This window comes from Gorilla gorilla, chromosome 13 (genome assembly GCF_029281585.2).
Source record: "Gorilla gorilla gorilla isolate KB3781 chromosome 13, NHGRI_mGorGor1-v2.1_pri, whole genome shotgun sequence".
In the NCBI taxonomy this organism is placed as follows: Eukaryota; Metazoa; Chordata; class Mammalia; order Primates; family Hominidae; genus Gorilla; species Gorilla gorilla.
Window position 1 is genome coordinate 73,447,511 of NC_073237.2, and position 13,663 is coordinate 73,461,173.

Here is a 13,663-nt window from a genome sequence, read left to right on the forward strand (position 1 = left end):
ATGAGGAATCCTTAGACTAGAGATGGAAATGAAGGTAGAGAAATGCTTAACAGATAGTCTCTGGAGAATCTTGAATGTCAGATTGACCCTTCTGGATGCTTCTTGTTACTTTAGTAAAATCGTGCCATCTGTGTTTGAATCCAAATCATTTGGGGAAAAAGAATGAATAACTGTTTGAGTCAATTCTGCTCTTAAGTTTCAGGCTAACTGGATGGTCTTCAGAATTTTTGATGATCTGTCAGTCTGTTTTCAAACCTCTATCTCGCCTCACCTTCCATCCTCATTTTAAGAGATTTCACTTGAATTTGCTTCTTATAGGCTATGGGAAATGCCAAGGTTTTTTCTTCCTCTCTCTACTAGAGTCTTGCTTGGGCTGCCTGTGCAAGGCCGTTGGAATCCCTTAAAGATGACACAGTTTTGATAACAGTTTCTCATATTTCAAGGAAGAGCTGTCCCAGACGTAATTTATTAGTGTTGTTTTTATAAAGACTACTGGAGGCAGCGTAATTTGTGAAGAAAAGAGGTTTATTTGTTTCATGGTTCTACAGGCTGTACAAGAAGCATGACTCCAGCATCTGCTTTTGGTGAGGGTTTCAGAATGCTTCCACTCATGGCAGAAAGAGTTGGGGAGCCCACATGTGCAGAGATTACATGGCAAGAGAAAGGAAGGAGGTGCCAGGCTCTTTTAAACAACAAGCTCTAACTAAAAGAGCGAGAACTCACTCATTACCGTGAGGACAACATCAAGCCATTTGTGAGGACTCTGCCCCCATGACCCAGACAGGTCTTATTAGGGTCCCACCTCCAGCATTAAAAATCAGGTGTCAGCATGAGTTTTGGAGGGGTAAAATACCAAACTGTAGCACAGGCTTAGGTTATTTATTTTCTATTTTAATTTAAATAGATATTTAAAACAGAAGGTATTTTAGTTACTTTTAATTTATTCATTTTCTTTCTGTTGGCTTGTATATCAAGCTGATTATGTGTTGGCACTTGACACTTGCTCAATGTCTGCTTTTAAGCTTTATAATTGTATATGTATTTTATTTGTAATTTTAAGTACATTAAAATTGTTGACATATTCTTTAATTTGAACATGTATTCTTTAATAATAAATTCTTAACTTTAAAGGTTATATTCAGATATACTGACCTGCCTACATTTTGTGTGTGTGTGTGAAAAAATGTGCCTTTTTGTTTGAGTGTCAGATCTTTTTAAACTTTTTAAGTCAAATATCTTTCATTTACTCTAACTGATTTGATGGCTGCTCATATAATTTTTTCTTTAAGAAAGGGGTCACATCTCATAGAAAATAATTTGTTTAGATTTAAAAGCTGATGCTGATACTGGACTTAGGGACGTAAAATAGATGAATTTGGTATACTAATCACATGCAAGTGAATGAATTAAGTTTATTAGACTAAAAAACTCCAAGTGAATGAAGGACCTAGGGAATGGAAAACTCTGGTTTGTTGCCTTTTCTGGTTTGCATATGGTTTTATTGAAGATGGTTTGATAATCCAGGATTTTTTATATTCTCAGAATAATATTAAGATCAAGTGTTATTGTTCAGTATGGTAAATGTAGCTTATGAAGTTTATGAATTGAGAAGTATCTATGTAGATTCTAAGAGTTGTTGTGAATAAATATTTTATGCCACTGAAACTTTTTTTTTGGTCTGTATCTTCCCAATTTTACCCAAATTGAGTTTATAGGTTAAAAATTTTTTTTTGAAGAATCACTCCAATTTTGTACTCAGCTATATTTAAATAGGAGTACATGCATTGGCAGATATTTTAAATTTTATATTGGAAGTATTTTGCTGAGGTCATTTTAAAATTAATACTAATTTTACATTAAGATTGTTTTATCAGTTCATATATTTAGTGATTCTGTATTTCTCGAGTAATTTGTGAAAAGTATTCATAGAAAAGATTTACATTTTTCCAGGTCTACTGTATATTATTGAAACACAGAAAGTTCTTGATCTCAAAATTAATTTGAAGGCTTCATATATTATTGTCCCACAAGATGGAATTTTTAGTCCTACATCAAATCTGCTTCTTTTGGACCTTGGTCATCTAAAGGTATATACTAATAATATTTGATTTATGGTATAGCATTTGGGGTGTTTCTTTGTTTTAAATGTATTTTGTTTTTTAAATAGTTTGATTTATTGCTTTTTTTCCTAGATTTGTGGTAGATAAGTAAGATTTGAGAAATCTTCCTTTCTGTTAAATAAAGTGAAGTCTCAGTTAGGTAGTTTTCCTACACTTATGAAAGCAAAATGACCAATTAAACTCTGCAGGGCAGGTTTGAATCTAAGATTGATTGACTGATTGATTGATTGATTGATTGACTGATTGATTTGAGACAGAGTCTCACTCTGTCGCCCAGGCTGGAATACAGTACTGCGACCTTGGCTCACTGCAACCTCTGCCTCTTAGGTTCAAGTGATTCTCAGGCCTCAGCCTCCTGAGTATCTGGGACTACATGTGCCCGCCACCACGCCCACCTAATTTTTGTAGTAGAGACGGAATTTCACTATGTTGCAGACTGGTCTCGAACGCCTGTACTAAACTGATCCACTTGCATTGGCGTCCCTAAGTGCTGGGATTACTGGCGTGAGCCACTGCGCCTGGCCCGAATCTAAGATTTATATTTGTAGTATTTGAGAGTTGTGCTTGAGAAGCTTCTTTCTTTCTCAGTTTAGACCTATTACTTGATTACTTAAAGTATATAGAATGATAGAGAATTGTGGAAACAATCAAATACGTCTTCATCTTTCTGAAATTTTTTGTGCATAAAACTATATATATATTGACATTTTAATATTTGTATTTAATAATTCTAAATTGAGAAATGGTCTTCTTCTGTTTACCTAAGTCATTTCCCTTTTTTTCTTTCTTTTTTTTTTTTGAGACAGAGTCTGGCTCTGTGGCCCAGGCTGGAGTGCAGTGGCACGATCTCGGCTCACTGCAAGCTCCGCCTCCTGGGTTCACGCCATTCTCCTGCCTCAGCCTCCCGAGTAGCTGGGACTCCAGGCCCCCGCCACCACGCCTGGCTAATTTTTTTTGTGATTTTTAGTAGAGACTGAGTTTCACCATGTTAGCCAGGATGGTCTCGATCTCCTGACCTAGTGATCTGCCCACCTCGGCCTCCCAAAGTGCTGGGATTACAGGCGTGAGCCACCATGCCTGACCCTTTTTTTCTAATTATATACTTTTTTCTTTCCAAATTTTCAGTAGAGAATACATTTTTTTTGTGGTATTCTAGATCTGTGCTCTTCACTATAGTACCCACTTCCCAGCCACATGGGGTTATTTAAATTAATTAGAATTAAATAAAATTAATTCGGTTTCTTAGTCATATTAGCCACATTTAAGAGTTTAATAGTCAGAAGTGGCTAGTGGCTACTGTATTTTTTGTTTTTGTTTTTGAGACAGAGTCTCACTCTATTGTCCAGGCTGGAGTGCGGTGGTGTGATTTCAGCTCACTGCAACCTCTGCCTCCTGAGTTCAAGTGATTCTTCTGTCTCAGCCTCCCAAGTAGCTGGGATTTCAGGCGTGTGCCATCAAGCCCAGACAGTTGTTGTATTTTTAGTAGAGATGGGGTTTCACCACGTTGGTCAGGCTGGTCTTGAGCCCCTGACCTCAAGTTATCTGCTGGCATTGACCTCCCAAAGTGTTGGGATTACAGGTGTGAGCCACCGCGCCTGGCCTGTATTTGACAGCATTGATATAGAACATTTCCATTATTGTAGAAGTTCTACTGGACAGCATTGCTGTAAATCATTAAATGTAGAGGAATATCTATCACAATTTAAAGAACCAAGAGAGGTTGATAATATTAGAATGCTTTTTCTGGCCACCTAACAAAAATACGTGCCTGTCCTTGATACTGACATCTTCCCTTATCCTATTTTTAAAAATTCTGCATTTGTTAATTGTGTAAACACCCACTGGGTATATATTTATAATAAAATTTATACAGCTTATTCATATTTGAATTTTATTCAGTTGTTTCAAGGGCAGTGTGGTATAATAGAGCATAAGGTTAGGAGTAAGGATATCTAATTTTGTGACTTTAGGCAATTTGCTTAACCTGTTACCTAAAATTTATTACTTTTCAAACAGAGATAATCTTTTTTTGAGTGTTTACTTCACATGAGCTATACAGAGGGAAAAAAAGTTAAAAAATGTATGTGTACACACATGTATTTTTATGAGTAAGATCTTTATGTACTATTGTGGAGTCATCTCCAGGATGTTTAAGTGAAAAAAGTAATGCGCACAGTATGCCAATAAAGGAGAGATACAAATATAACTTGCCTGGAGTTGCATAAATGGCAGAGTTGGAACTAAAATTCAGCTATCCTATTTAATTCTGGACTCTTTTACTTCTTATTGTAAAGCCGTATCAGTATTTGTCATCATGCCATAGAAGCATTTTATAAGCTAAATTTGTCTCTTGATCTTGCTCTTAATGAGAAGGCCTCTTATCACATTTAAAAAATTTGTGGACATATTATTCTTCAGGACCATCTTGGTTTCTTTTAATGCAAGTAAATGGGAAATATATCCTAATATGTAAAAATTTGTCGCTCTCCTTATTATTATATATCTCATGGATGAGGACCTTTCTAATAGCCTTATTATGTATGCTTACTTGTGAATTTATCCTCTCCTATTAACATTTTATAAGTCTAAAAATTAAACACTTTATACTTACATTTTGAAGTATTTTGCATAGTCTAAACTATTAAAATTAACTTGAAGGTGACGAGTAAAAGTCGTTCTGAATTACCAGATGTGAAACAAGGTGAGGCCAATCTTAAAGAGATAATGGATATAGCTTATGATTCATTTGATATTCAACTTACAAGTGCACAGCTGCTTTACAGTAGAGTTGGTGAGTATAAAATGCATTATTTGTTGATTGATTTTGTTGAAGTGATTAATTAGGTTTTTAGACACTTTGAAGACCTTCCTCTTAAATGTGTTAGAACTTCTATATTTTTGAATTAGAAATGATAGTAAATATTGTCTAGCTGTTCTTACCAGGAGCAGTCTTGCCCCCCCAGGAGACATTTGTCAATATCTGGAGACATCTTTGGTTGTCACAGGTAGAGCATGAGTGGCACTCCTAGCATCTAGTGGGTAAAGGTGAGGGATACTACTAAGCATCCTACGATGTTCAGGCCAGTCCCTCATAATAAATATCAGTAGTGCTGAGGTCGAGAAATCCTGATCTGTACCAATGTTTTTCAGCCTTTGACCAAAGTTGGCCCATATTGAAAATGATACTGGTATTACTACACAGTTGGATAACCAGAAGACATTGCTCAGGGCCAGAAGTAAGTAGCCTAGGGGCTCTGACAGTCATGGACAGCCATACAAAGACGAGGGTCACTCTCCTAGACATACTGGTATCTCATTCACTGTGGTATACCAGTCAGGAGTCTCTGATTTAGAGCTAGTTTTGAAGATGAAGTCAAAGCCAGAAATTCACTTGACAAGAGCCATTTAAGTAGTTAGGGAGAGACCCCAGACTCGTTCAGCTTTCTTTTCGTTCTGTCATACTGCTTTTGAATCCCTAGAGTGTTAGTGAACATGCAGATAATTCAGTAAAATTTGATCTGTTGAAGAGATCCATATGTAGAGATCTAAGTGTTTGTATGCAGTCAGATTTTAATTACCTGAGCTAACCAATAAAAGGAGAAACAATGAGAATCCAAAGTAGTTGTTATCAAAATTATTGATTTGTATAGGACTGAAACATTTTATTTCTTCAATTATATTTGCTTCAGGATAGTGAACGTAGTTTGTATTTTTATCATATTCTAATTGTGGTGGAGGAAACCCAAAGGTATAGTGGGTGGCAAAAGTACGTTATTTTCAGAATTCCACAAATTCTTTTTCAGGGAATAAATTACTGGGTTTGGTTTTCCTTGACTGGGATTTTATCTGACTCATAGAATTATTATGTTCAAATGAGATAGTATATATGAAAATGCATTATATGACTGAGATCCCATTAATCTTGTTATGAATTTTTAAAGTTATTTCTTTCTGATTATACCTATTTTAGAAAATCTGAACAACTGAGAAACCAAAAAGATAAACCTTTATGTTACTGCTTAGGCAGGAACACTATTGATATTTTGTTGCACATCCTTTTAGTATGTTTTTCAGTGTGTGTGCCTGTGAATATATGGGATGTGCTTGTTTGGTGTTTATATTGGAGGTATTTGTGAATGTATTTTTTTTACATGATTTATGTAGTTTTATATCCAGGTGTTTTTTCTTTTACCAGTAATATTTTGGTCACTTGAACTCATGGTTTTTATTGTCTATATTATGCTATATGGCTATGGTCTCAGTTATTTAACCATTCCCTTATGGAACATTTAGGCTCGTAACTCTGCAGTGATTGTTGCCAATCAACAACATCCAAGTAGACTTGGATGTGAATTTCAGTTTTATCACTAGCAGATTGATCATAGGCAAGTTATAAATTCTTTTGAGTCTCAGTTTTCTAAAGTGGGATTATTATACAGAATTTTGAGAATTAACATTTAAACATTACCTAGAAGAGTAGAAATTATAAATCTTGAATAAATGGTAGCTTTTATTAGTTACTGTTAAAGAACCTCACTTTTTACTACCTTTTGCATTATTGCTTTACTGCCATGTTACTTTTTTGGGTAAGGTATGTGGTTGGTGTAGTGATTGTCAGTGGATGTGCAGTAGATTTCATAACCTACTGATTGTATGTACCTGAGAATGTGACATTAAGATTACCTAGATGTGGGGAAATTTCCTCATATAATGGAATGTGTGACTATGAAGTATTAATAGTTATTTTAGGTTTTGTGTGTTATAGTTACGTTAAATATGAACTATTTTCTGTACTTAGGTGATAATTGGAGAGAAGCACGAAAACTCAGTGTATCTACCCAGCATATTTTGGTACCCATGCACTTCAATTTGGAACTGTCTAAGGCCATGGTTTTCATGGATGTAAGGATGCCCAAGTATGTACTGTTTGTTTCATGTGACTATGGATTTTCTGGGTAATTCTGTAGCTAGGGAAATACCATACTTAACTGACTCTTCCTTGTGTGTGTGGTAAAATGTATATAACTGACTCTTCCTTGTGTGTGTGGTAAAATGTATATAAAATTTACCATTTTGATAATTTTTAAGAGTATAGTTCATTGTCATTAGGTTCACGCATGTTGTTATGCAACCATCACCACCATTCATTTCCAGAACTGTTTCTCTTCCAAACTGAAACTCTATACTCAATTAAACAATAACACCCCATTTCACCCTGCACCCAGCCCCTGACAACAACCATTATATCTTCTGTCTTTATGAATTTGACTATTTTAGGTGCCTCATATAAGTGGAATCATAGAAAATCAGATTTTGTGTGCCTGGGTTTCTTCACTTAGCATAATGTCTTCAAGATTCAATTATGTTGGAGCATATGTCAGAATTTCATGTATTTTTAAGGCTGATTAATATTCCTTATATGTATATACTATGTTTTTATTTATTCATCCTTCAATGGACATTTGTGTTGTTAATGCTGTTTGGCTGTTGTAATAATGCTGCTGTGTACAAATATCTGCTTAAGTCCCTGATTTCAGTATTTTTGGGTGTATACTCAGAAGTAGAATTGCTGGATCATATTATAGTTCAGTGTTTAAGTTTTAGAGGAGTGCTGTGCTGTTTTTTATAGCAGTTACACCATTTTACTTTCCTACCAGCACAAGGGTTTCAGTTTCTTCACTGCGTCTACAACACTTGGTATTTTCTGTTTTTTTATTTTAATAGTCATCCTAATAGGTGTGAAGTGATGTCATTTTTCTAATGCTTAGTGATGTTGAACATCTGTTCTCGTGTTTGTTGACCATTCATGTATTTATTTGGAGAAATACATATTCAAGATATTTGCCCATCTTTTAATCTGGTTATTTATTTTTTTCTGTTTTTCGAGATGGAGTCTCCCTCTGTCACCCAGGCTGGAGTGCAGTGGCATGATCTTGGCTCACTGCTACCTCCATCTCCTGGGTTCAAGTGATTCTCCTGCCTCAGCCTCCTGAGTAGCTGGGACTACAAGCGCATGCCACCACGCCCAGCTAATTTTTTGTGTTTTTGGTAGGGATGGGATTTCACTGTGTTAGCCAGGGTGGGCTTGATCTCCTGACCTTGTGATCCACCCGCCTCAGCCTCCCAAAGTGCTGGGATTACAGGCATGAGCTGCCGCGCCCGGCTGAGTTGTGAGAGTTTTAAAATATATTTTGGATATTAACTCTTTATCAGATATATGATTTGCAAATATTTTTTCTCACTCTGGGTTTCCTTATCACTCTGTTGATTGTGGCCTTTGATGTCTAAAAGTTTAAAATTTTTATTGTCCAGTTTATCTTAGTTGCCTATGCTTTTGGTGTCATAGCCAAGAAATTATTACAAAATCCAATGTCATAAAGCTTTTCTTCTTTGTTTACCTTAAAGAGTTTTATAGTTTTAGCTTCTTTTATTTAGATCTTTGATCCATTTGAGTTAATTTTTGTATGTGACATATAGGATAAGAACCCGCCTTTATTCTTTTTTTTTTTTTTTTTGAGACAGAGTCTCGCTGTCGCCCAGGCTGGAGTGCAGTGGCATGATCTCGGCTCACTGCAGGCTCCGCCTCCCAGGGTTCACACCATTCTCCTGCCTCAGCCTCCCGAGTAGCTGGGACTACAGGCGCCCGTCACTACGCCCGGCTAATTTTTTGTATTTTTAGTAGAGATGGGGTTTCACCGTGCCAGCCAGGATGGTCTTGATCTCCTGACCTCGTGATCCGCCCGCCTCGGCCTCCCAAAGTGCTGGGATTACAGGCGTGAGCCACCGCGCCCAGCCTTATTCTTTTGCATGCAAATATCTCATTTTCTCTATACAATTTGTTGAAAAGACTGTCCTTTTCTCATTGAATGGCCTTGGTACCCTGGTTGAAAATCATTTATCCATATATGCAAGAGCTTATTTTTGGGCTTTCTGTTTTATTCCATTGGTCTCTATGTCTTTATTTTCCTGTACCACACTATTTAGACTACTGTAGCTTTGTAGGAAGTTTTGAAATCAGGAGATGTGAGTTATTTAACTTTGTTCTTTTTCAAGATTGTTTGGCTATTTGGGATCCTTTGGTATTCCATATGAATCTTAGGATGGAGTTTTCTTTTCTTGTAAAAAATGTTATAGAGATTCTGACAAAGAGTGTATCAAATCTGTAGATCCCTTTGAATAGTATTGACATCTTAATAATATTGACTGTTACAGTCCATGAACATGGAATATCTTTCTATTTATTTGTGTCTTCTTTGATTTCAGCAGCATTTTCTAGGTCTCAGTACTAAAGTCTCTTGCCTCATTTCTTAAGTTTATTCTTTGTGATGCTATTGTAAATGAATTTAAAAATTTTGGGGGGATTGTTTATTGTTAGTGTATGGGAACTTAACTGATTTTTATATCCTGCAACTTGTGAATTTGTTTACAGTTCTAAGTTTTAGGATTCTAAAGTTCTAACAGATTTAAGATTTTCTACATACAAGATCCTATCATCTGTGTACGGAGTTAATTTTTTTCCCTTTCTGATATGGGTGCCTTTTATTTCTCTTTCTTGCCTGATTGATCTGTCTAGAATTTTTTAGCACTCTCTTGAATAGAAGTAGTTTAGGTTGGCATCCTCACCTTAATCCTGAGCCCAGAGGAGAAGCTTTCAGTATTTCACCATCGAGTATGATGTCAGCTGTGGGGTTTTTATGGATGACCTTTATTATGTTGAGGTAGTTTCCTTCTGTTCCTAGTTTGCTAACTTTTTATTATGAAACGTGTTGAATTTTTTCAAATCCTTTCTGTGCTTTGAGATGATCATGTGATCATGTGAAAAATGATCAAGATGATTTTTTTTCCTTCATTCTGTTAATGGGGTATGTTACCTTAATTGCTTTCTATATATTAAATCATATTTCTTGAGTCCAGCAAAAAATCCTTTTATTCTAGGAATAAATCCTCTTATTCTAGGAATAAATTCCAAGAATAAATGATATATAAACCATTTAATGGGCTATTGATTTAGGTTTGCTTGTGCTGTTGGGTTTTGCATTAATATTTTTCAGATATATTGGACTACAGATTTCTTTTCTTCTAGTATCTTTGTCTGGCTTTGATATCAGGGTAATGCTGTCTTTATAGAATGGATTAGAAAGTATTCCTGCCTCTTCAGTTTTTGATTGTTTGGTAGAATTCACTATTGAGGCGATCAGATCGTGGGAGGTTTTCTTTATTGGGAGGTTTTTGATTACTGATTCAGTCTCCATAGTAGTTTATCCAGATTTTGTTTCTTCATAATTCAGTGTTGGTAGATTTGTGTTTCTTGGAATTTGTTTCATTTAGGTTATCCGTTTGTTGGTGTAAAATTGTTTGTAATTGTCTCTCTCTAACAACCCTTTTTATTTTGTAAAATGAGTAGTAATGTTACCACTTTCATTTCTGATTTAAATTGAGTCTTTTCTGTTTTTTTCTCAGTCTAACTAAAAGTTTTCAATCTCGATCATGTTGAAGAACCAACTCACATTTTTGTTGATTTTTTTCTCTATTTTCTATATTTTATTTATTTCTGCTTTCACTTTGTTATTTTTTTATTTCGGCTAGCTTTAGGTTTAGTTTGCTGTTCTTTTTCTAGTTCCTTAAGGTGTAAAGTTAGGCTATTGATTTTAGGTCTTTCTTCTTTATTAATGTAGGTGTTTACAGCTATAAAGTCCCCTTTTGGCAGACTTTTGCTGCATCCTATGAATTTTGGTATGTTGTATTTTCATTTTCATTTGTCTTGAGTTACTTTCTAATTTCCCTTGTGATTTCTTTGATCTCATTGCTTGTTTAACCATCTGTTTTTAAATTTCTATACACTTGTGACTTCTACACTTTTTCCTTCTACTCTTGCATTCTAGACTCATTTCATCATTATTGGAAAAGATACTTCTTATGATTTCACTTTTTTAACACTTTTTGACACTTGTTTTTTTACCTGACGTATAATCTGTCCTGGAGAATGTTTCATATGCACTTGAGAAAAATGTCTATTTTGCTGGATGGAGTGTTCTATATATGTCATTTTGGTCCAGTTGGTCAATTTTATTGGTCCAGTCCCCTGTTTCCTTATTAATCTACTGCCTGGTGGTTCTATTCAGTATTGACAGTGAGATATTGAAGTCTCCTATTATTATCAAGGAACTGTCTGTTTCTTCTTCTTAATTGTGTCAGTGCTTGCTTTATATATTTTTGAACTCTGATGTTTGGCACATACATGTTTATAATTGTTATGTCTTCTTGGTGAAGTTATACTTTCATTATCATTATGTAATGTCCTTCTTTATTGCTTGTAACAGTTTTTGATTTGCAGTCTATTTTGGCTGTTTTTGTTACAGGCATCCCTGCTCTCTTTTGGTGATTATTTGCATGGAATGTCTTTCTTCATTTTTTTTTTTTCCACTTTTAACCTGTGTGTTTTCTGTGAGTTAACGTGATCTCTTGTAGACAGTATGTAGTTGCATCCTGTTTTTTAATCCATTTTGTCACTTGAAATTTTTAATTGAGAAAAAATATATTTACATTTAAAGTAAATACAGATGGGGAGGACTTTTGTCATATTGTTATTTGCTTTCTATATGTCTTACAGCTTTTTTGATCCCTCATTTCCTCCTTTAATGTTCAGTGGTTCAGTTTAAAGTTCCTCCTTTGTGTTCAGTGGATTTTTGTGTGTGACATGCTTTGATTCCTCTCTCGTTTCCAGTTTTGTATATTCTACAAGTATTTTCTTTGTGGTTACCATAGAGATTGTGTATAATATCCTCAAGTTATAACAGTCTATTTATTTATTATTTCTTTATTTTTTTAGACAGGGTCTTGCTCTGTCACCTAGGCTAGAGAACAGTGTTGTGGTTGTAGCTCACTGCAGCGTTGAGCTCCTGTGCTCAAGTGATCCTCCTGCCTTGTCCTCCTGAGTAGCTGGGACTACAGGCACACATCACTACACTCAGCTAATTTTTAAATTTTTTTGTAGAGATGGGTCTTGCTATGTTGCCCAGGCTGTAACAGCCTATTTAAGATTGAGGCAGGTTGCATAGTCTTATGCCTGTAATCCCAGCACTTTGAGAGGCCGAGGTGGTAGGATTGCTTGAGGCCAGGAGTTTGAGACCAGCCTGGCCAATGTAGTAAGACCCTGTCTCTACAATAAGTAAATAAGTAATTAAATAAAATTAGCTGGGCATAATGGTGCATGCCTATAGTCCTAGCTACTTGGGAAGTTAAGGTGGGAGGATAGCTTGAGCCCAGGAGGTTGAGGCTACGGTGGGTTGTGATTATGTCACTGCACTGCAGCTTGGGTGACAAAAATTTTAAAAAGTGAAAAATAAAATTGATACCAAGTTAGCTTCAATTGCATGCAAAGACTCTACTTGTTTCCTGTTTTGCCCCCTCCAGTTTATCTTATTGATGTCCCAGATTATATTTTTATATACTCTATACCCATTAACAAAGAATTGTAATTATTTCTTATGCATTTGTCTTTTAACTTATATAGAAAATAAATAGTAGAGTTATAAACCAAAATTCTAATAACATTTGCTTTATACTCGTCCATGTATTTACATTTACTGGGATTATTATATTTCATTGTTAGCTGAAGCTATGTGCCTGAGATCCTAAGTAGAGAAGTCTGTTGAACTAGACTGGGCCATTTAGATTATTTATTTCTAAATAGTTTTAGACTGTAGGTAGTCATTTAACTTCTTCCTTGTAACAGCACCTTTTTTCTCCCTTACAAATATTCAGACCTGAGGCACAGATCTGTTTTAAAATTTAACCAAAGGCTTTTCTCATCTAACATCTACCAAACACTTCCAGGAGAGTTGCTACTAGCAAGGCAACATGAGAAGGCTTCATGCCTAGTTAAAGTGTACTAGGAAGAATAGAGGGAATTAGAGAGACTCTGGCCTTTTCCTAAATGGTACATGGGGGGGACATTGTTTTTAATACTTATTATACTTAACATGTAAAAGGGAGAGACCCACACCTTTTTTTGTTGACCTTTACCTCATAGTGACTCTATCTACTAACAAATATTGTCCAGGGCCCTAAATATTACTCTCCTATATTTTCTTTTCTTAGAAAATCAAAGCATGCACTGAGAGTCTTGAGGCAGAGGAATGGCTAGAATTTGGTTTAAGAGACAGAAGGAAGGAAAACCATGCTACGCATTCCCTTGTTTTTTTTCAAATCCAGCTTTAGATATGGTTCAATTTAAAGAGAAAAGGCTTAATTCTTTTCATTTCTCCCAAATTACGTCTGCTGCTTGTTTACTCTTTTCTACTGTTTCTTGTAAAGTTTTTCATTCTGTGATAAAGATTAAAGATCTATGCGATTTCTTGTTGTAAGCATATGACTATGAATTGATTTTTTTTAGCATAGTTTAAATACTTTTCTTCTTGGTAAGTATGCTATAATCTTGGAAGTTACAGGGTACCAGAAAAAGTAGGTGATATTTCTCTGAGGGAAGAAAAGGGCAGCTTTTATCTTGGTTTGGACTTGCTCTGTCAGTATATGCTTAGGAA

General features: G+C 35.4%; 1 protein-coding gene across 6 annotated transcripts in view; it reads left to right on the plus strand.

Annotated features, from left to right (window-relative positions):
- Positions 1-13,663, plus strand: part of VPS13A (vacuolar protein sorting 13 homolog A) — a 238,492-nt gene that overhangs the window by 67,969 nt on the left and 156,860 nt on the right. For all 6 annotated transcript variants that reach the window (XM_019033908.4, XM_055351759.2, XM_019033909.4 and 3 more), the window contains exons 20-22: positions 1,951-2,087; positions 4,779-4,911; positions 6,919-7,036. In XM_019033908.4, the coding sequence (XP_018889453.4) occupies positions 1,951-2,087; positions 4,779-4,911; positions 6,919-7,036 (388 nt within the window). The remainder of the gene's footprint in view (positions 1-1,950; positions 2,088-4,778; positions 4,912-6,918; positions 7,037-13,663) is intronic.